Source organism: Rhinichthys klamathensis, unplaced genomic scaffold (genome assembly GCF_029890125.1).
Source record: "Rhinichthys klamathensis goyatoka isolate OS25496 unplaced genomic scaffold, OSU_Roscu_1.1 h1tg000049l_1, whole genome shotgun sequence".
Classification (NCBI taxonomy): Eukaryota; Metazoa; Chordata; class Actinopteri; order Cypriniformes; family Leuciscidae; genus Rhinichthys; species Rhinichthys klamathensis.
In genome coordinates, this window is record NW_026606595.1 from 286,510 (window position 1) to 307,447 (window position 20,938).

The 20,938-nt window shown below is 42.2% G+C and overlaps 1 protein-coding gene across 2 annotated transcripts in view; it reads right to left on the reverse strand.

Moving 5' to 3' along the window:
• Window positions 1–2,027: 2,027 nt before the first annotated feature.
• The window catches only part of ttc8 (tetratricopeptide repeat domain 8), a 60,462-nt gene continuing 41,551 nt past the window's right edge, over window positions 2,028–20,938 (reverse strand). For both annotated transcript variants that reach the window (XM_056247558.1, XM_056247559.1), the window contains 2 exons: window positions 2,690–2,773; window positions 2,028–2,152 (listed from right to left, as the gene is read on the reverse strand). In XM_056247558.1, coding sequence (XP_056103533.1) covers window positions 2,036–2,152; window positions 2,690–2,773 — 201 coding nt within the window. In that variant the 3' untranslated portion in view covers window positions 2,028–2,035. The remainder of the gene's footprint in view (window positions 2,153–2,689; window positions 2,774–20,938) is intronic.

Here is a 20,938-nt window from a genome sequence, read left to right on the forward strand (position 1 = left end):
TTAGTTGCAATTATTATCCAATTATTACCACAATCCCATAAAATCCAAATCCACCGCTCACCCTTGTGTCACAGCGCGAGCACGTTAATGCACTCACAGGTACATGCAGGAATCCCAAAAGAGTGAGAGAGCAAAAGGAAACGGAAACGAGCGTCCAGATACGGGCCTGAAAGCGTGAGTCGCTGGTTTATGTGAGATTTTAGCAATTCCGTACGCCGCTCACCCTTGCGTCACAGCGCGAGCACGTTAGACGACCCATGGGTACGAGCTGGAACCCCAACAGGGTGAGAGAGCGAAATGAGTTCGAAGCAGAGGGCCAACAATGAGCCTTAGCGCTCACTGTGACGATACGTGTGTTGATTTGTGTTGATTTTAAAATCCTCACATCGCTCACCCCAAACGAGCAGGGGTGATCAGGGGCGAGCAGGGGCGCGCATGCGCCCGGGAGAGTGGAATGTGGTAAAAACGTGAGGGATGGCTTTTTTGTCGAAATTGCCTGTTTTTTGTTGAACAGGCCTGTGTACATATCGGTACCAGAGTCAAGGACACTGGACACACTCTCACTGGACACGCTCACACTGGACACACTCTCACTGGACACACTCTCACTGGACACACTCTCACTGGACACACTCTCACTGGATACACTCTCACTGGACACACTCTCACTGGACACGCTCACACTGGACACACTCTCACTGGACACACTCTCACTGGACACACTCTCACTGGACACACTCTCACTGGACACGCTCACACTGGACACACTCTCACTGGACACACTCTCACTGGACACACTCTCACTGGACACACTCTCACTGGACACACAGTCACTGGACACACTCTCACTGGACACACTCTCACTGGACACACATTTACTGGACACACTATAGTCTTAGAGCTCAAACATGCCAATCTGGGGCTCAGGTCAGGAAGCAGACAGACTGGCTAAACCGACCGTCTGCTAGCGGCCTCACGTCACTGAGGTCAGATAAATCCCATCACATAGAGCCTCTTTCACCCAGATATCATCATATAGAGACTGTGTCTGTTCCCCGAATTAGGACATACAAAAAACTTTTAATTGATGTTCAACAAATAAAAAACAGATATAATACAAATACCCTGCTAATTCTGTCAGTATTAATGTACGTTCACTGATTCTAGCTTCTCTCTTTTCTGTCTCTTTCTTTTCATGTGAACTGAATAGGTGACACATGCTTACATTCATAAATCTAAACTTTATTTCTATTAAATTTTCAAAATTATTTATACACGTTTCACACATGCCTTTTGATGCAAATAAAAGACGAGAGTGGTTTCAGTGGAATCATTATTCTGCCTGACAGAAAGAAAAGCTCGTACTGAAGGCGGAGCGGTTTGACCAATCAGATGAAAGGGCCGTTTCAGCGCCGCCCACGTGCGCAAATGAAATATCGAACCCATAAACCGATTTTGAAACCACAAACGAAAAATTAAAAATCGAGCCAAAATCAAATTTTTCGTTTTTTAAACTAAACAAAAAAACTGGCTGGTTTTCATTTCTCGTTATTCCATTCCAAACAGGAAATGAAATGAACTACACGGACCCAACTGATCTTGAGTTCTGCTCATATTTTATCACCATTTTGTAAACTATAGCGAATAAACTGATAATGTGAGAAATGTTGAAGGAGTCTGAATAATGTTGCTTTGACTGTATAGTGACTGCTATTGCTCTCTTCATTTGTTTAAGTTGCTTTCGATAAAACTGTCTGCAAAATGATTAAATGTAATGTAAATGTAATATATATAGTGATGGAGCAAGGTGGAGCCGCATCAAAGCAGGACTAACAAAACAATGCCATTTTTATGATCATTTTAATTTTTTTAAATGAATGAATGAATGAATGATGCATTTATAAAGCGCTTTTTTCCCTCATATGTACTACTGTTCACCCATAGCGCTTTACAATCATGTCCGGGGATCTCTCCTCCAGCTCCACAACTGATGGACATGCATGTGCTGGTCTGTGGCGGATCGCGCCGCTGAGGGCTACAGCGTGGAGAAGTGCAGTCGGAGGCTCTTCAGGATCTGCTGAGTGTCCACATGCTCAGGGAACGCGTCCTCAGATCTCTGAGCGGCCGTGAAACTGCTCTGAACATCTCCAACCTTCAGCACAAACACACAGCAGTGAACACTCATGCACAGCAGGACACATGCTCCTCAACTACTGTACATTAGCTTTAAATATGGCTTTATTTTTGTCGTTTCAATTAGTAATACTTAATTATAGCTAAAGATAATAAAATATAAAGGAGAAGGCATATTGTCAAAACAATGACGGAGTAACACAGACAGAGTTACACACATCAGAGTCTCACACACACACACACACACACACACACACACACAGAGTAACACACATCAGTCACACACAGAACACACATCAGTGTAACACACATCAGTCACACACAGAGTAACACACATCAGAGTAACACAGACAGAGTTACACACATCAGAGTAACACACATCAGAGTAACACACATCAGAGTAACACACATCAGAGTAACACACATCAGAGTAACACACATCAGAGTAACACACATCAGAGTAACACACATCAGTCACACACAGAACACACATCAGAGTAACACACATCAGAGTAACACACATCAGAGTAACACACATCAGAGTTGTGAGTCGCACCTTTTCAGAGAGTGTGGCGAAGTTAAAGTGTGGCTCGTACATGTGAGGAGACAACGCAGCAGCCGTCTGCAGGAAAGCTTTCGCCTGGGACAAAACACAAGTCCAGTTACAGCTCTGTTCAATCCTGATACAACACAAGTCCAGTCCAGTGTAGAGACATAAGGAAACAACAAGTAATATGCCATTAAATCTCATTATTCATGTATCCTACACTAGAGTTGTGTGGGGTGGGGGTGAATCAAGCACGGCCTGCTGTGATGTCACAATCGTGTTGCATTGTGGGATATGGAGCTGTCTGAAGTGCACATGTGAGTCGACTGCTTTACTGTTTACCTCCACTGAACACTTTACTGTTTACCTCCACTGAACACTTTACTGTTTACCATCACTGAACACTTTACTGTTTACCATCACTGAACACTTTACTGTTTACCTCCACTGAACACTTTACTGTTTACCATCACTGAACACTTTACTGTTTACCATCACTGAACACTTTACTGTTTACCTCCACTGAACACTTTACTGTTTACCTCCACTGAACACTTTACTGTTTACCATCACTAAACACTTTACTGTTTACCATCACTGAACACTTTACTGTTTACCATCACTGAACACTTTACTGTTTACCATCACTGAACACTTTACTGTTTACCATCACTGAACACTTTACTGTTTACCTCCACTGAACACTTTACTGTTTACCTCCACTGAACACTTTACTGTTTACCTCCACTGAACACTTTACTGTTTACCATCACTGAACACTTAACTGTTTACCATCACTGAACACTTTACTGTTTACCTCCACTGAACACTTTACTGTTTACCTCCACTGAACACTTTACTGTTTACCTCCACTGAACACTTTACTGTTTACCATCACTGAACACTTAACTGTTTACCATCACTGAACACTTTACTGTTTACCTCCACTGAACACTTTACTGTTTACCTCCACTGAACACTTTACTGTTTACCTCCACTGAACACTTTACTGTTTACCTCCACTGAACACTTTACTGTTTACCATCACTGAACACTTTACTGTTTACCATCACTGAACACTTTACTGTTTACCTCCACTGAACACTTTACTGTTTACCATCACTGAACACTTTACTGTTTACCATCACTGAACACTTTACTGTTTACCTCCACTGAACACTTTACTGTTTACCTCCACTGAACACTTTACTGTTTACCATCACTAAACACTTTACTGTTTACCATCACTGAACACTTTACTGTTTACCATCACTGAACACTTTACTGTTTACCATCACTGAACACTTTACTGTTTACCATCACTGAACACTTTACTGTTTACCTCCACTGAACACTTTACTGTTTACCTCCACTGAACACTTTACTGTTTACCTCCACTGAACACTTTACTGTTTACCATCACTGAACACTTAACTGTTTACCATCACTGAACACTTTACTGTTTACCTCCACTGAACACTTTACTGTTTACCTCCACTGAACACTTTACTGTTTACCTCCACTGAACACTTTACTGTTTACCATCACTGAACACTTAACTGTTTACCATCACTGAACACTTTACTGTTTACCTCCACTGAACACTTTACTGTTTACCTCCACTGAACACTTTACTGTTTACCTCCACTGAACACTTTACTGTTTACCTCCACTGAACACTTTACTGTTTACCATCACTGAACACTTTACTGTTTACCATCACTGAACACTTTACTGTTTACCTCCACTGAACACTTTACTGTTTACCTCCACTGAACACTTTACTGTTTACCTCCACTGAACACTTTACTGTTTACCTCCACTGAACACTTTACTGTTTACCTCCACTGAACACTTTACTGTTTACCATCACTGAACACTTTACTGTTTACCTCCACTGAACACTTTACTGTTTACCATCACTGAACACTTTACTGTTTACCATCACTGAACACTTTACTGTTTACCTCCACTGAACACTTTACTGTTTACCTCCACTGAACACTTTACTGTTTACCATCACTGAACACTTTACTGTTTACCTCCACTGAACACTTTACTGTTTACCTCCACTGAACACTTTACTGTTTACCTCCACTGAACACTTTACTGTTTACCTCCACTGAACACTTTACTGTTTACCTCCACTGAACACTTTACTGTTTACCTCCACTGAACACTTTACTGTTTACCATCACTGAACACTTTACTGTTTACCATCACTGAACACTTTACTGTTTACCTCCACTGAACACTTTACTGTTTACCTCCACTGAACACTTTACTGTTTACCTCCACTGAACACTTTACTGTTTACCTCCACTGAACACTTTACTGTTTACCTCCACTGAACACTTTACTGTTTACCTCCACTGAACACTTTACTGTTTACCATCACTGAACACTTTACTGTTTACCTCCACTGAACACTTTACTGTTTACCATCACTGAACACTTTACTGTTTACCATCACTGAACACTTTACTGTTTACCTCCACTGAACACTTTACTGTTTACCATCACTGAACACTTTACTGTTTACCATCACTGAACACTTTACTGTTTACCTCCACTGAACACTTTACTGTTTACCATCACTGAACACTTTACTGTTTACCTCCACTGAACACTTTACTGTTTACCTCCACTGAACACTTTACTGTTTACCTCCACTGAACACTTTACTGTTTACCTCCACTGAACACTTTACTGTTTACCTCCACTGAACACTTTACTGTTTACCATCACTGAACACTTTACTGTTTACCTCCACTGAACACTTTACTGTTTACCATCACTGAACACTTTACTGTTTACCATCACTGAACACTTTACTGTTTACCTCCACTGAACACTTTACTGTTTACCTCCACTGAACACTTTACTGTTTACCTCCACTGAACACTTTACTGTTTACCTCCACTGAACACTTTACTGTTTACCTCCACTGAACACTTTACTGTTTACCTCCACTGAACACTTTACTGTTTACCTCCACTGAACACTTTACTGTTTACCATCACTGAACACTTTACTGTTTACCATCACTGAACACTTTACTGTTTACCTCCACTGAACACTTTACTGTTTACCATCACTGAACACTTTACTGTTTACCTCCACTGAACACTTTACTGTTTACCTCCACTGAACACTTTAATGTTTACCTCCACTGAACACTTTACTGTTTACCTCCACTGAACACTTTACTGTTTACCTCCACTGAACACTTTACTGTTTACCTCCACTGAACACTTTACTGTTTACCATCACTGAACACTTTACTGTTTACCATCACTGAACACTTTACTGTTTACCTCCACTGAACACTTTACTGTTTACCATCACTGAACACTTTACTGTTTACCATCACTGAACACTTTACTGTTTACCTCCACTGAACACTTTACTGTTTACCATCACTGAACACTTTACTGTTTACCTCCACTGAACACTTTACTGTTTACCATCACTGAACACTTTACTGTTTACCATCACTGGACACTTTACTGTTTACCATCACTGAACACTTTACTGTTTACCTCCACTGAACACTTTACTGTTTACCATCACTGAACACTTTACTGTTTACCATCACTGAACACTTTACTGTTTACCTCCACTGAACACTTTACTGTTTACCTCCACTGAACACTTTACTGTTTACCATCACTGAACACTTTACTGTTTACCTCCACTGAACACTTTACTGTTTACCATCACTGAACACTTTACTGTTTACCATCACTGAACACTTTACTGTTTACCATCACTGAACACTTTACTGTTTACCATCACTGAACACTTTACTGTTTACCTCCACTGAACACTTTACTGTTTACCTCCACTGAACACTTTACTGTTTACCATCACTGAACACTTTACTGTTTACCTCCACTGAACACTTTACTGTTTACCTCCACTGAACACTTTACTGTTTACCTCCACTGAACACTTTACTGTTTACCTCCACTGAACACTTTACTGTTTACCTCCACTGAACACTTTACTGTTTACCTCCACTGAACACTTTACTGTTTACCATCACTGAACACTTTACTGTTTACCTCCACTGAACACTTTACTGTTTACCATCACTGAACACTTTACTGTTTACCTCCACTGAACACTTTACTGTTTACCATCACTGAACACTTTACTGTTTACCATCACTGAACACTTTACTGTTTACCATCACTGAACACTTTACTGTTTACCTCCACTGAACACTTTACTGTTTACCATCACTGAACACTTTACTGTTTACCATCACTGAACACTTTACTGTTTACCTCCACTGAACACTTTACTGTTTACCATCACTGAACACTTTACTGTTTACCATCACTGAACACTTTACTGTTTACCTCCACTGAACACTTTACTGTTTACCATCACTGAACACTTTACTGTTTACCTCCACTGAACACTTTACTGTTTACCATCACTGAACACTTTACTGTTTACCATCACTGAACACTTTACTTTTTACCTCCACTGAACACTTTACTGTTTACCATCACTGAACACTTTACTGTTTACCTCCACTGAACACTTTACTGTTTACCTCCACTGAACACTTTACTGTTTACCATCACTGAACACTTTACTGTTTACCATCACTGAACACTTTACTGTTTACCTCCACTGAACACTTTACTGTTTACCTCCACTGAACACTTTACTGTTTACCATCACTGAACACTTTACTGTTTACCTCCACTGAACACTTTACTGTTTACCATCACTGAACACTTTACTGTTTACCTCCACTGAACACTTTACTGTTTACCATCACTGAACACTTTACTGTTTACCTCCACTGAACACTTTACTGTTTACCATCACTGAACACTTTACTGTTTACCATCACTGAACACTTTACTGTTTACCTCCACTGAACACTTTACTGTTTACCTCCACTGAACACTTTACTGTTTACCTCCACTGAACACTTTACTGTTTACCTCCACTGAACACTTTACTGTTTACCATCACTGAACACTTTACTGTTTACCTCCACTGAACACTTTACTGTTTACCATCACTGAACTCTTTGTAGCCACATTGAGATGTGCCTTAATTAGCTCAAATTATGCATAGGGAATTTTAATAATTAATCATGAATATGATTAATATATTGAATATTACAGTTAAATTATCGAAATTGAAAATAGATCGATTGTATATATGAATGATCAATCATAACGAATTATAATTCCTCATTCATATATCAATGGTCTCATTACAGATCGATTATATGGGATAACTTTAAGGGAATCAATTGGCTACCAAACAATCGGTTTGTCCAGCAAACGGCTGTAAGATTAACCCATCAATTAATTCAACAACGTTATCCCTTTTTAGAAACTCCAAGAAATCTCAATGTTCCGGCCGTGAACATTAATTTTCTCGTGTTTATAAAATTTACGTTACTGATATAGTAACACTTGTAAAGCTTTTTAGCGAGATATTCATTTCATTGACTTGTAAATGAGCACTTCAGGATCAATCAAGAATATGGTTTTAATAATTGAAACTACGGATACAGAATTCTACATTTGAACACAGGATACATGTATGTACAGTTAAACAGTAAAACTAACGAGACAGACGAACAACAAACAGGAGTGAGAGAGAGAGATTGCGAGAGCGCAAGATTGGGAGTGTGAGAGAGAGAGAGAGAGAGAGAGAGAGAGAGAGAGTGAGAAGATGAGATATCTTCTGGTTTGGCAACATTCATCACAGACAGAACCTTTTTAGACACCAAGGATCAACAGATCTCAAATAAGCATAGTAAAACGGATACTTGCAGAGGTACCGCTCTTGGGTGTGACCGATCTGAAAACGGCGTGTGCGTGTATCTCTGTCAGGTGGAGGCCGAGCGTTCGGGTTCGTCCAGCGAGCGCGGCGTGTTTGAATGTCCTTGTAGGTGAAGCTTGCCAGTCTGGTTGTGTTCATTTTCTTCGCGAGAAGACATGAACAGAGGAGACTTCGAAAAAGATAAAATAAACTTGAAGAAAACAAAGAGAGAAACGATGGATCATCACACTAAGGCGATGTCTAGACGCACGAGGGGTCACATGATGAAGCCACGAAGAGCAGGAAGAGCCAGGGAGTTTAGGCAGAGAGTTTTCAGGAAACTTTCCGAAGGGTTTCAGCAGGCAGCCAAGGGAAGCTCGGCGCGTCTCTTTAAGGACACTTAGGTTCACGCCCCTTCTGGCATGAAGGCACCAATCAGCTGGGAGAAAAGTGCCGCGGAAGATTCCTCTTTGTCTTGTCAGGATCATTTATGATGGTATAACATTTTGTCATTCCTACCCAGAAAGATTGTACAGACCGGACAATAGATTTTACAGTAATATCCTATCTATGACTGGTTCAGTCAAGACAAGGCGGTCAAACAGCCACCAGACATGGCAGGTAAAAGTAATAGAACATAGGGTTACATTCATATGCAGAATTACAAGCATTTTAAAGTTGGTTAACACACAATAAAATTGTCAGTACTTCCAGTACGGCATGTGACGACATCTAAGCACAAAATGAATACATTTAAAACATTTAGAGGTACTTTCCTCTGAAAAGTTCCATGGCTGGTGTTTGTGTGTGTGGAATGCGTAATTGTCTGTCAGCACTCAGGCAGCATTGTGAATTGGCTTACTCATTGCATAATGCTCTATTGTTAGGTGGTCAGACCAAGAAGCCCCTAAGGGGTCGCGTGGTCTTCGGCCGGACTCGAGATGGACTCGTGATCTCATCTCGAGTCACATGTCCAGGGCTGACTCAACTCGTAAGCAAAGCATTCCGTTGTTCATTCATTAGAGAAAAATGCTGCATGTGCGAGTCATAGTCAATGATTTAATCAATTCAAAACACTACCCCCTTTGTTTCACGAATGGAAGTTAAGGGGAACTTAACTAAATTAGAATCTAGTTAATTCACTCCCCATACCAGAGCTGGCTCGATTACCTATCTGATTATCACTACATTCCCCCCTTTGGCGGTTTGGCAGGACCCGTGTGGGCGGCCTCGTTAAACCGTCACATTGGTCAGATGGTAGGTAAGTCGTGAAGGTAGGATGGCAGGTGGAACCTGATGGTAGGATAGCAGGTAAGTCATGAAGGTCGGATGACAGGTGGTTGTTAGTACTGAGGGCTCAGCCCGATGAGGTTCGGCGTGGTCTCTGACTTGGCACCCCCCATCTTTCCGGGGATTCTGTCTGAGACCTTCAGGCACGGCTTTCGTGAGCTTGGCTGAAGATGTTAGCATCTCGTTGAGTCTCCTTTGCAGAGCGGAGGCCAAACCTAGTGTCAGAGTGTGGCCGGTTACCGTAGAGATGCACCGCGCAGTGTCGGCTGCGGTCCAGGCTTGGACCACAGGTGCGGTAGTCACGACTGGCGGTCGAGACAGAGCTTGGAGGGCTGTGTCGATACGAGCAATGTCAATTCACTGGGACCCCCTTTTGCAAACCACAATTCCCGTTCTGGAGTTAGGGTGACAGTGTGGTTCCTGACGAAGGATGGGGTTTCCAGTTCTAATCTGTACTCTTTGCTTGGAAGATGGAACAATGTCAGGTCATCCAGGTGGAGGATGGCACCTTTCGGTACTTGAAACCACACGCTCTGTTTGAGCAAGGTGACACGGGTGGCAGTGTCATGTTGGTTGTAAGTGAGCGTAGCTGTTCGCACGGGGGTGTTGACGAGCCATCTGTCACCTACAGTCTCTGCTTGTATCTCGGTGACTTGCGTGCGAGGCTTGGCTTCTGCAAGGCAGCCTGATCATGGGTTGCAAACCGCAGATTCCGTCAGTGTTGTCTTTGAGGAAGGGTTTACTAGGGCAGAGATAGTGAATGTCTTTGGTCGTGGGCTGCACATGTGGGGCCAGGTGCAGCGGTGTGTCGCTGGTCATGTGGTAGGCCACCCCGTCCGGGGCTGTGACCAGCGGAGTTTGAGCAAAGTCTTTCTGGAAGACAGTAAACAGCTGTTTCATGGATTTTACTGTCTGGTTCAGCAGAACGCTGTGAATGTTGAGAATTACCACAGTTCCCATCAATGTCTTTCCGATGGTCTGCAGGGATGCACTCTGTGTTGTGAGTTGCAGTCTTAGCTGTGGGACCTCAGTCCGAATTTCAGTCACATGGTTCACTGCGTTGGCACTGGGCATACCAATGCTTAACAGAGTTCTGACAGCAGCGGCGGCTCCGAGCAAAGCTCCCAGGAACCGTTTGAAACGGTGGTTGTGTCCACCTAAGTCCGCTTGTGTGACAGTCATTTTATCAAGTTGGTTGAGCATGTGCTCGGCCTTGGCCTTGGCGTGAGCGAGGGAGTCCTCTGTCCATCGGGCACGGGTCCAGCTGTACAGCTGGCTGCTGTGCTGGGGTGAGGTGCTCTGTAGACGTTGCGGGGGTTGCGTCGAACACACACTTTCTGGGTGTGGTTCCTGCAGTTGGTGATCAGGAGTTGTTGTCCTCTCCGGACGATGCCTGCTGTCGGACCTGGTGAGATGTCCGATTGCGGCTGTCCTCTGGTTGGCTGGAGGCACAGGCATCGCGAACCACAGCATCATCCTGGTAAAAGTGAAAGGGAGAGAGAAAGAGAAAGGGAGGAAAAATTTCAGCGAGTGTCGTCCTCGGTTGGCTCGGACAGTCTTTTCGCTTTGAGGATGCCGGTATGCCACTTGCTTCGGTGTCTTGCAAGTGTCTCTGGTGCTGAGCAGCACGTGGTGCGTCCAGGGCGTACGTTAGCATGACCCCCCCTTTTGCACTGTGGCATCACAAGCTTTGGCGCAGTGATGGCATCAGGTGCAGAACGCTGAATGTTGTCCTGTGCATGCAGCATGTGCTTGTTGACGTAGGGTGTCAGGGGCACTGGTTGTCGCTGGGTGCAGACGGTGTTCGTGGGTGGTTGGCGGGGTAGAGAGGTGGTTTCTCCAGTGTCCATTGTTTTGTCACAGTCTGTGGTAGCTATAAGGTTAAGGTCAGGTGAAGCAGGGGCTCTGTGACATTTGGTCATACTTGTGGTGAGAGGCTAATGCATGACCCCAAAAGTTCAGAACCACGGTTTAATGGGTTCGCTAGATATGTAGCATAAAGTTAGGTGTTTCATGTGTATCTAGCTAGTGATGTGTATCTAGCTAGTGATGTGTCTCTTTTATCTTTATCATCTTGGCTGTGGATGTTAAGACTTATGTGGTTCCGAGAGTATTTCCTGGAAAGGGCATAGCCGAGATTAAATAAATGACTTAAGATGGCTCTTACGACTTAATTATTTCTCTGGACTTAAGTAGTGGTTCACTACGGCTTGACGAAGTGAATGATGGGGAGAAAAAGGACAGCTTTCCTATTCCAATTATGCTTATTATCAATCCTTTGGACTATAGTTGTGCCCTAGTAAATTGTTGAAATTACCTGTGTTGCAGGGTCACAAAAATGAGTGCACTTGTTGAAAGTAAGCAAAATCACAAATAAAGGTGTCTCTGTTTCCTTTCTGGGCCCAATGGGAAATGGAACCACATTCGAACAAGAGAGTAAATTAAATTAAATCATATAGATGACCAAATAGACCGGGGAATAGCTGACTGCTATTATTATCAAAGTGGGAAAAGTAAATAAATAAATAAATAAATAATGAAAACAAAAATTTAAAAGAATAAATAAACATAAAGTAAGTAATCAAAACAGCGGTAATGATCTGAATGTGATAATAATCAGTAGCACTAGTGACTAACTTTGGATTTGCCCAGACCAACACTTTATAGTGGGTTACAGCGGTTGCGTGTTCAAGGCCACACTCTGTGTGTCCCTCCAAATGTTAAGTCAACATGCTGATGGAAATTCCTATGGTTATACAAATTCTTCTGTAGTTAGTTACGCAGTTTACATGTAGTTAAACTTAAGTTTAATTAACAGGGGATCTGCGAAGTTAGTCTTCAACGGTTAGCAAGGAGTATTCCTAAACCAGTGAAGGTGAACTTTAGCTAATAAGAATTGCAAACACGGAAAGTGGATAATTAGAAACCCTAACTGGTGTTGAGGGAAGTATTCTAGAATACTTTGCCCTGTGGAACACAGGCGGTGATTAAGGGTTCAAGTAAATGATGCTAGCTGCTAACTGTGGAAGTTATTTAGCTTAGCCTATGCTGTACGGGAGCTAGGTTAGGTTAGCTTAGCCTAAGTTAGCTTGATGCTAAGCTAGGTTAGCTTAGCCTAAGTTAGCTTGATGCTAGGCTAGGTTAGCTTAGCCTAAGTTAGCTGGATGCTAGGCTAGATTTAGCTTAGCCACCCAGGCTGGTTTGTTTACAAAAGTGACATTACGAGTTAACACTTCCTGTGGCAAGTTGTTGTCATGGGAACCAGAGCATGTCAGAACAATTCAACAGTACTTGAAGAATGTCTGTACATTTTACGTGAATCACACACGTTTTAACGGGTTAACAGGAGGCGCCTATACTTTGTTTTTCAAGAACTTGGCGTTACATTCAGTAAAATGCAAATGTGTTTTGGCATTTGTTACTTTTACTCATGGAACTCTTCTCTTTACTTTAAACAACTTATTCTATTTGTTTACAGAGTAAGAAAATAGATTAGCTGTACGTCAAAGCTTGTCTAAGCCTATATAGTTACGTCCCTCTTATGCATAAAAGCAGACTTTTCAGCTAGTGAACAGTTTTGACCGCTAGGTATCACTCTGCTTGTAGATGCAGCAAAAATTTAGGTTTTGGTGAGCACACACACAAAAGGTTTTGATTATCTTAGTAGATGTGCATTAAGCAGCGTCGACTGATGACTGGTTTCTTACATGTCATAACCTATTACTCAAAACAAAAACAAAAAAAATTGCATGTTGGTTCTTTTCAGATGTTATACTTCGAGAGTAACAAAATAGAGTAAAAACAAAAATAAGAGATAGGATGAAACCAGAAATGAAGAGGAAGAAAGGAGTGTTTTACCTATTTAAGTTTAGCTAGGAGACATAAGTAGACTGTTGTTCCTTATGGGTAAGCTGCTGTTTTAGACTAAACTGGCAGGGACACATCAAACATCAAGGTCAACAGAAGAAGAAACCACGGGAAGTGTTTGCAGTTCTGTCTGGGGCCTACTGTGCATTTGTGTTATCCGTACTTTATGTACTTAGCTTGGTGCTAAGGAGTGAGGAGGGGTAAAACACAAACAGGAAGTAGAATATTACTGATCTGTGTAACTCGCTAAGGAAACAACAGTCGCTAGATATCGTAATCCTATAGAGAGACAGAAGATAAGGATAGTGACTAGTGATAGTGACTTTATCTACAATAAAGTAAAGGTAAAGTTAGGACGTCCTTATAGCTCTAGGAGACTAAAAGGGAGAGCGTATCAGGCAATGTGATTAAATTTCACATCTAGTTAAGCTTTATTGAGCTGAATAAGGATTCAGGTTGAAACCTGAAGTAAATAAATTGAAATAAAATCAAAATAAAAGGGTAAACATCGAGTGTTCTCATAGCTCTAGTAACTAGAATGGAAATTGACTAAGCAAGTTGATTTAATTAAATCCCAAATTTAATTTAATTCAACTGAACTGAGTGGGAATGTTCAGGCTCAACAGGTGTAAACACTCACAAACAAAATAGGGGTCGCCTTAAGTCAAAATGAAATAAATAACAAATGAAAACAAAAGTATCTGGGTTTCAATTTGAAAGTGAAAGTGAAAGTGAAACCAAGAGGGAGGGGGTCACGAGGTGGTTAAGCAAAGTCTTTATTGTGTCAGAAGCCCGCATCCGCTATTTTGGTTGTTGTAAACAGCGGAGCCAGCGGAAGTGGCTCTGAGGTAGGCAGTTTAGTTCGTAAAGTTGCCAAGCAGTGTTTATTCACCTCAACCTTGAGGGTTGAAAGTGGCCTCAGCTCGTTTAATGCGCCAGGTTTGGCAAGGGCATGTGTTTGATCATATAGCTGCAGGTCAGTCATGACCTTTGGGCAGCAGGTGTCAAAGTCTTTTAGTGAGCTGTAAGGTGCAGGGTAGCACAGTTGAACCTTGACCTGGTGTTGAGTCTGTGTCTTTTCATGGCTGGCTGTGGGAGTTCCCGTGACCTCTGTGGCCTGCCAGTCTGGCTCTGGTGACCTGTGTGACTGGAGGGGGTCAGGTTCTCGCACTTGAGCCCAAACTTGCAGTTGTTTGAAGTCTATTAAAGGCTCAAATCGATCTAGCAGATCTTTGCCAATTCGAAGTGGAAAAGTGTTCATTTGTGAGATGAGCACGGGATGGACTAGACTCGAAGGACCAATTGTCAGGTGGATGTGAGCTACCTGTTCTAGCCAGATGTTGTTCTGGCTGTACAACTGTACGCTCAGCTCACACGTTTGAGATGTAAGAGTTCGATCTTGTCTCTTAGCTTTGAGTCTTTCAAAAAGTTCAGCTGATATCAAAATGAGGTCTTAGCCTGTGCCTAGCAGGGCTTTAATGCTGAAATCAAGGTCTATCGTGATGGCTAGGTAGAGCTTTCGGGCCACCCCCTTTTGGATCAGGTTTCCCAGGAGTCTTGGCGTTGGGGCTGGTGTGTTGATCGATGGGCGGTTAGGGCCGGCCTTGTGTGGGTCGCTGCGGAGGCAGGTAGCCAAAACAGCATTGCTTGGTCTTTCGGGACTTTGGTCCCAGTTGTGTGACACTGTGCTGTCATGCTCAGGCTGTGCAGCGGTCAGCTGTGGTGGCTGGGTGATGCTGTCACTTTGTGGTGTGACGGCTGGCTCTGTGGCCTGGGGCCGACGAGCAGTGTTCAGGGTGCTTGGACACAGGATGTCGGGCTCGTACCTCTTGTTTCTCTTGTGAGATCTCCAGTGAAGAAGCTCTTTCAGCACCTTCAGGGTCTGTGACGTGGCTGGGTGTTGTGGGGCACCCTCTATGGGCAGCTCTGAGTAGTGTTCAGAGACAGAGTAGATTGTTGGGTTTTTCAAAGTCTTTTGGACACAGTCTTTTGCTTAATGTAAGCTTTTTGGGCCAAGTCTCTTAGCTGGTGGGTAGACATGCTACGGGGACAGGCCAGGACACCTAGGTGATGACTCACCGTGGGATGCAGATTTCGGGGAAACAGAGTTCTGAAGTTGAAATCTTCTTCCATACCTGGGTGATTTTGGGCTCCGAAATAGGCTTGTCGGAGTTGGTTGTTGAAGGTCTGTGGGGTTTCAAGTCGGGCCTGCTTGAGGTCCATGGCGGTGAATAACCCTTGGTCTGATTCTGGATCAGAGAATTCACGGATCAAAGCTTGTTGCAGCTGCTGGTAGTCAGTTTTGACAGTGTCTTTTTTTTGACGATTTAGGAGGCTGCGCACCTCACGGCTGGACGTAATCCTTATCAGGTAAAGTCTGTCCCACGCGGTTGTGTTGGTAACAGTCTGTAAGTGAAAGTCCATGTCTTGCAGGTAGGCGTGCACGTCGTGGCCTCTTGCAGGGTTCGAAGTGAACGTCGGGATGTTTCTGGCCAGCTTGTCAAGTTTATTGGGAGCCATGCCGTGGTTAGTGGCAGGGGTTCTTTGGAGAGGCTCTCCCCCTTTCGCTGACGGGGGTTCTTGTGGGCTGGCTGGTGGTGTTTTTTTTTTGGAACGGTGGACTTTCACCTTTCTTTTCAGCTCTGTGTTGTTGGCTGAAAGGTGCGGACCGGCTGGTCAGGGGAAACCTTGTGGTGTGCGTTTCCCCTTTCCGGTCGCTTTGTAATCTATAAGAGTGTTTCAGCTCTCTGTGAACAATGTCAATTTTGTATATGATATTGTCTTTGTGCTGAATGAGTTCATGGATTTCAGCTTGGGCCGCTTGCAAGTGTTTTTCGCAGGCCTTGGCTTTAGTGTCTATTTCTTTTAGTTCAGTCTCTGCTCTTGCAAGGAGAGCTTCACCGTTTTGGAGTTTCATGTTGAGCTCCTCTCTGGTTTCTTTCTCTGACTGCTCTTTTCCGTCTGTGTGTAGACGAAGATCAGACAGGGCAGTTTGAAGTCTTTCCACTTCCTTCTGTAGCTTGGGGTCGGTGTCATCCTCTTCCTCGGTTTCGAGGAGTAGTTGATCTAGACGATTGACGATCTGGGCCTCCTCCGCTTGCATCTTTAGCGTTGCTCCTTCATGCTCCAGGGCGATGCGGCTCCTTTCGTGGAGGCGTGCTTGTGCGATGAGCTTGTGAGCGAGGTTTCCGGCGTGTCGGGCCCAGTCTTTGTCGTCGTAGCTTTGGCTCGGTTTGTGAGCCATCAGCTTGTCCAAGTCGGCGTCCAGCTGCTCTTGGCTCGGGGGCTCTGAGTCACTGGCGACCTTGGGCAGGAGTGGAGGTGTTGTGGATCTCAGCCATGTCTCCAGGTTGTCCCAGCGGGCTGCGGGACAGGAAGACCGGAACAATACTGGCTCACTGCGGGCGAGAGGAGCACAGCACACACACAAGAAAGCAAAACCACTGCAAGTTCGTTTACGAGCTAATGAATTATGCTAATACGGGCTATGCCGTCTATGAGAATTTTGGCTAACTGATGCAGACAGTTAGATTGGGACAATTTGCGTAGGTCAGCGCAAGGCCTAAATAAAGATTTTGACAGGGCGGCAGCCTAGTGGGTCACATGGTGACGCTAGCTGCTCAGTGGTCGATCTGTTATTTAGCTGTCCTTTGTGTCATAGGTTCTGTCTCTAGGTGAACTGAAAGAAACAAATCACAACAGAACGAAAAGAAAATAGTGTGATAGAAAAGATTGCAGTAAAATTAAACAGAACAAATTAATAGGTCTGTAATAAAATGGGAGATATACTAACACAAAGAGTGTTACAGGGGATAGGGAGCCTGAGCCTGCTATCCAGCTGGATTTATAGCCGGGCCCACGGGCTAGTGGGTTTACCGGTGGAAAGCCTTATTTAGTTTGCCTGGGTGAATTGAGGTCACTCTGGTTGGAGCCAGCGTCGTGGTTAATCCTTCCGTCGTCCCCACGCTCAACCGCCGTGTCCTCGGGCCTCTCCGTTCATCTCTACCAAGGTGCATTCCTCTCAAACAATCTGCGACTTTGGAGTGCCAGATTTCTGATGACACAGTTTTATGTGTTGCACCAATGGAAAGAGACAGGGAAGTCCGAGGCTCACTCACGGTCCGCGCCGGTAACGCCAGTCAGACAAACCAGCTTGCCGGAAACCAGCCAGAGATGATCGTCAAATCACCACCTGGGGAATTCTACGTACAAATACAGAACAGGATTTAGCAAGCGAAACTCAAAGTGAATTAAGGTTTTCTTGTTTAACCCAATGGGGTAATTATGTATGTAGAAATAAAGGCAAAGACTTTATTAAGTAATAGTAAACTAAAGGAAATTATGATAATGTTGGTAATTATCAAAATGACCTAACCCAAAAGAGAAAATAGAAAATAACGAAAGCCAGAGGCACAAAGGAGGAGGCAGGTAGTAGCGTGTTTGTGTCACTTGAATAGACAAACTTAATTCAAATTTAATTCAAAGAGGGTTAAATTAAATTTAAATAAGCATGTACGAAGAATTAAAGGGAAAATCAGAATAATATCAAATAATCACTAATGATAGCAGTGAAGTATCATCCACAATTATTAGATAATCAAAAACGAAAGGTAGAACTGGAGAGAGCAGGCTGAACGCAGGAGGAAGTGAACCGTAGTAGTGGGTTTTTGCCACCAGGGGGCGCACTTGTGGTTAACCTGGTTGAATCAGCCACCTTAATTTAAATTTAAATTCAAAGGAGTTGAAATCAAATCTAAATATGCGTGTAAGGGGATTGAAAAGTCAAGATGATATCCTATAATAATTAACGACAACAGTGAAGTATCGTCAATAATTATACAATAATCAGAAGGGAAAGGTAGAAATAAAACAATTCATAACGGAATGAAAAGAGAGAAAACAAAATTGACATGAGAGACTTAATTCAAATTAAAGTTAGGAATTTGATATTCCAAACCGAATTTGAATAAGTGTAAGACGAGTTAAAGATCAGCATAATATCTGAGGATAAATCAGATGGCTGAATAGGCAACTTGATTTAAATTAAAATTAAAATTTGTTAAACTCAATTTAAATAAGCGTGTACCGAAAGTTAAAGATCAGAATTATCTCTGATAATAATCAAGATTACTGCAAGGTATCATTAATAATTGTGAAATAATCCAAAGAGAGAAGTAGAAATAAAACAATTCACAACGGAATGGAAAAAAAAAAAGAAAAGAGGAATTGACATGAGAAGCTTAATTCAAATTTAAATTAGGAATTTGATATTCCAAACCAAATTTGAATAAGTGTAAGACGAGTTAAAGATCAGAATAATATCTGATGATAATCACGACTACTGTAAGGTATCCGTGATGGCACATCAAATAAAACCAACTGGAAATTGACCACTTCAAAACAGAATGAAAGCAGGAAAAGTGATAAACCGACTTAGCAGGGGATGCCAGAGGGAGCGCCCCTTTTTAAGTGGGTATCAGTGACTGAGCTGAGAGTCTTAACTTAAATTTTAATTCAAATCTTGTTTGAATCAAATTCAAAATAATTGCAATCAGTCAGGGGCAGGACAATCTAACATCCAATAATATTTAGCACAAGCAGAGCTGTTAATGCACATATATATATTGAAGTTAGACCGCAGAGTTCATTATCACAGGGAAAATGAAAAAGAGAGGAAAAAAAAAAAAACAAGAGAGAATTTGAAAACAAAGTGACCTGTTTGCCAATACCCACACGGTGGCACAATTTAGCTCGCGCAGAATGATGTCACGGAGCGGAAGTAATCAGACTATACTGGAAGGCTGCCCTCCAGTGTTCGTCAGCGGAATTACATTCAGTGTGATTTTACGCTGAGAATTTCTTTCTCCTAACGTCCACACGATGGCGCCATTTGAAGTCATGGGGTTGAAGTAACTTGCACTATTAAGCACTAAAAAGGTGTCTTTAGTGTTTGTCAGCGGAACTGAGCACTCGGCTTCAGAGTGATTTAACTCTGAGTGCGTTTCTATGCGTCAGTTGTCTGCAAAAATCACAATTATTTCAAAATCTTGGCGGATTTTTGGTGCTATATTTCACAAAAGTGTGTGGCAGGATTTCTTCACTGCACTACACGTAAATTGTTGACAACAGGAATTATTCATCTGTTGCTTCGGCTCCCGTACACAGAATCAATTTAGCACTTATGATTCAAATGTGTTAGGTTTACAATTGGTTAGCTACGCCAATTTGTACCAGGAGTTATCGTTAATCTAACGATTATATATCAGGCCTTTTACTACTGAATCAAAGGACTCTCGCTTTGATCAGATTTTACGTCTCACACTAAAAAGAGATTCCTTCGTCTTAATAGGCGGTTTTAAACATATTAAAATGTATCACCTGCAGAGAGTTGTCTTCATCTCAAAACAGGACATTCGTGATATTAACACTGCAGTGTACTCAGCATTTAACAGTGATAAAAACATGTCTATGCATATTTTAGCAGCTGTTAAAATGTGACGTTACTGACTGACGTCGGTTTTTGCCTGTCAGTTAGGAGTGAGTTCGCAGTGCGACTTATCTCACAATTTCAAAATTCCATATCGTGCGTGCACAAAATTATTAATAACCATATAAACAGATTGAAACTGAATTTGCTCATAAAACAAAGTTTGAAATGCGTCGCATTCTCCACCATCTTTGTAGCCACATTGAGATGTGCCTTAATTAGCTCAAATTATGCATAGGGAATTTTAATAATTAATCATGAATATGATTAATATATTGAATATTACAGTTAAATTATCGAAATTGAAAATAGATCGATTGTATATATGAATGATCAATCATAACGAATTATAATTCCTCATTCATATATCAATGGTCTCATTACAGATCGATTATATGGGATAACTTTAAGGGAATCAATTGGCTACCAAACAATCGGTTTGTCCAGCAAACGGCTGTAAGATTAACCCATCAATTAATTCAACAACGTTATCCCTTTTTATAAACTCCAAGAAATCTCAATGTTCCGGCCGTGAACATTAATTTTCTCGTGTTTATAAAATTTACGTTACTGATATAGTAACACTTGTAAAGCTTTTTAGCGAGATATTCATTTCATTGACTTGTAAATGAGCACTTCAGGATCAATCAAGAATATGGTTTTAATAATTGAAACTACGGATACAGAATTCTACATTTGAACACAGGATACATGTATGTACAGTAAACAGTAAAACTAACGAGACAGACGAACAACAAACAGGAGTGAGAGAGAGAGATTGCGAGAGCGCAAGATTGGGAGTGTGAGAGAGA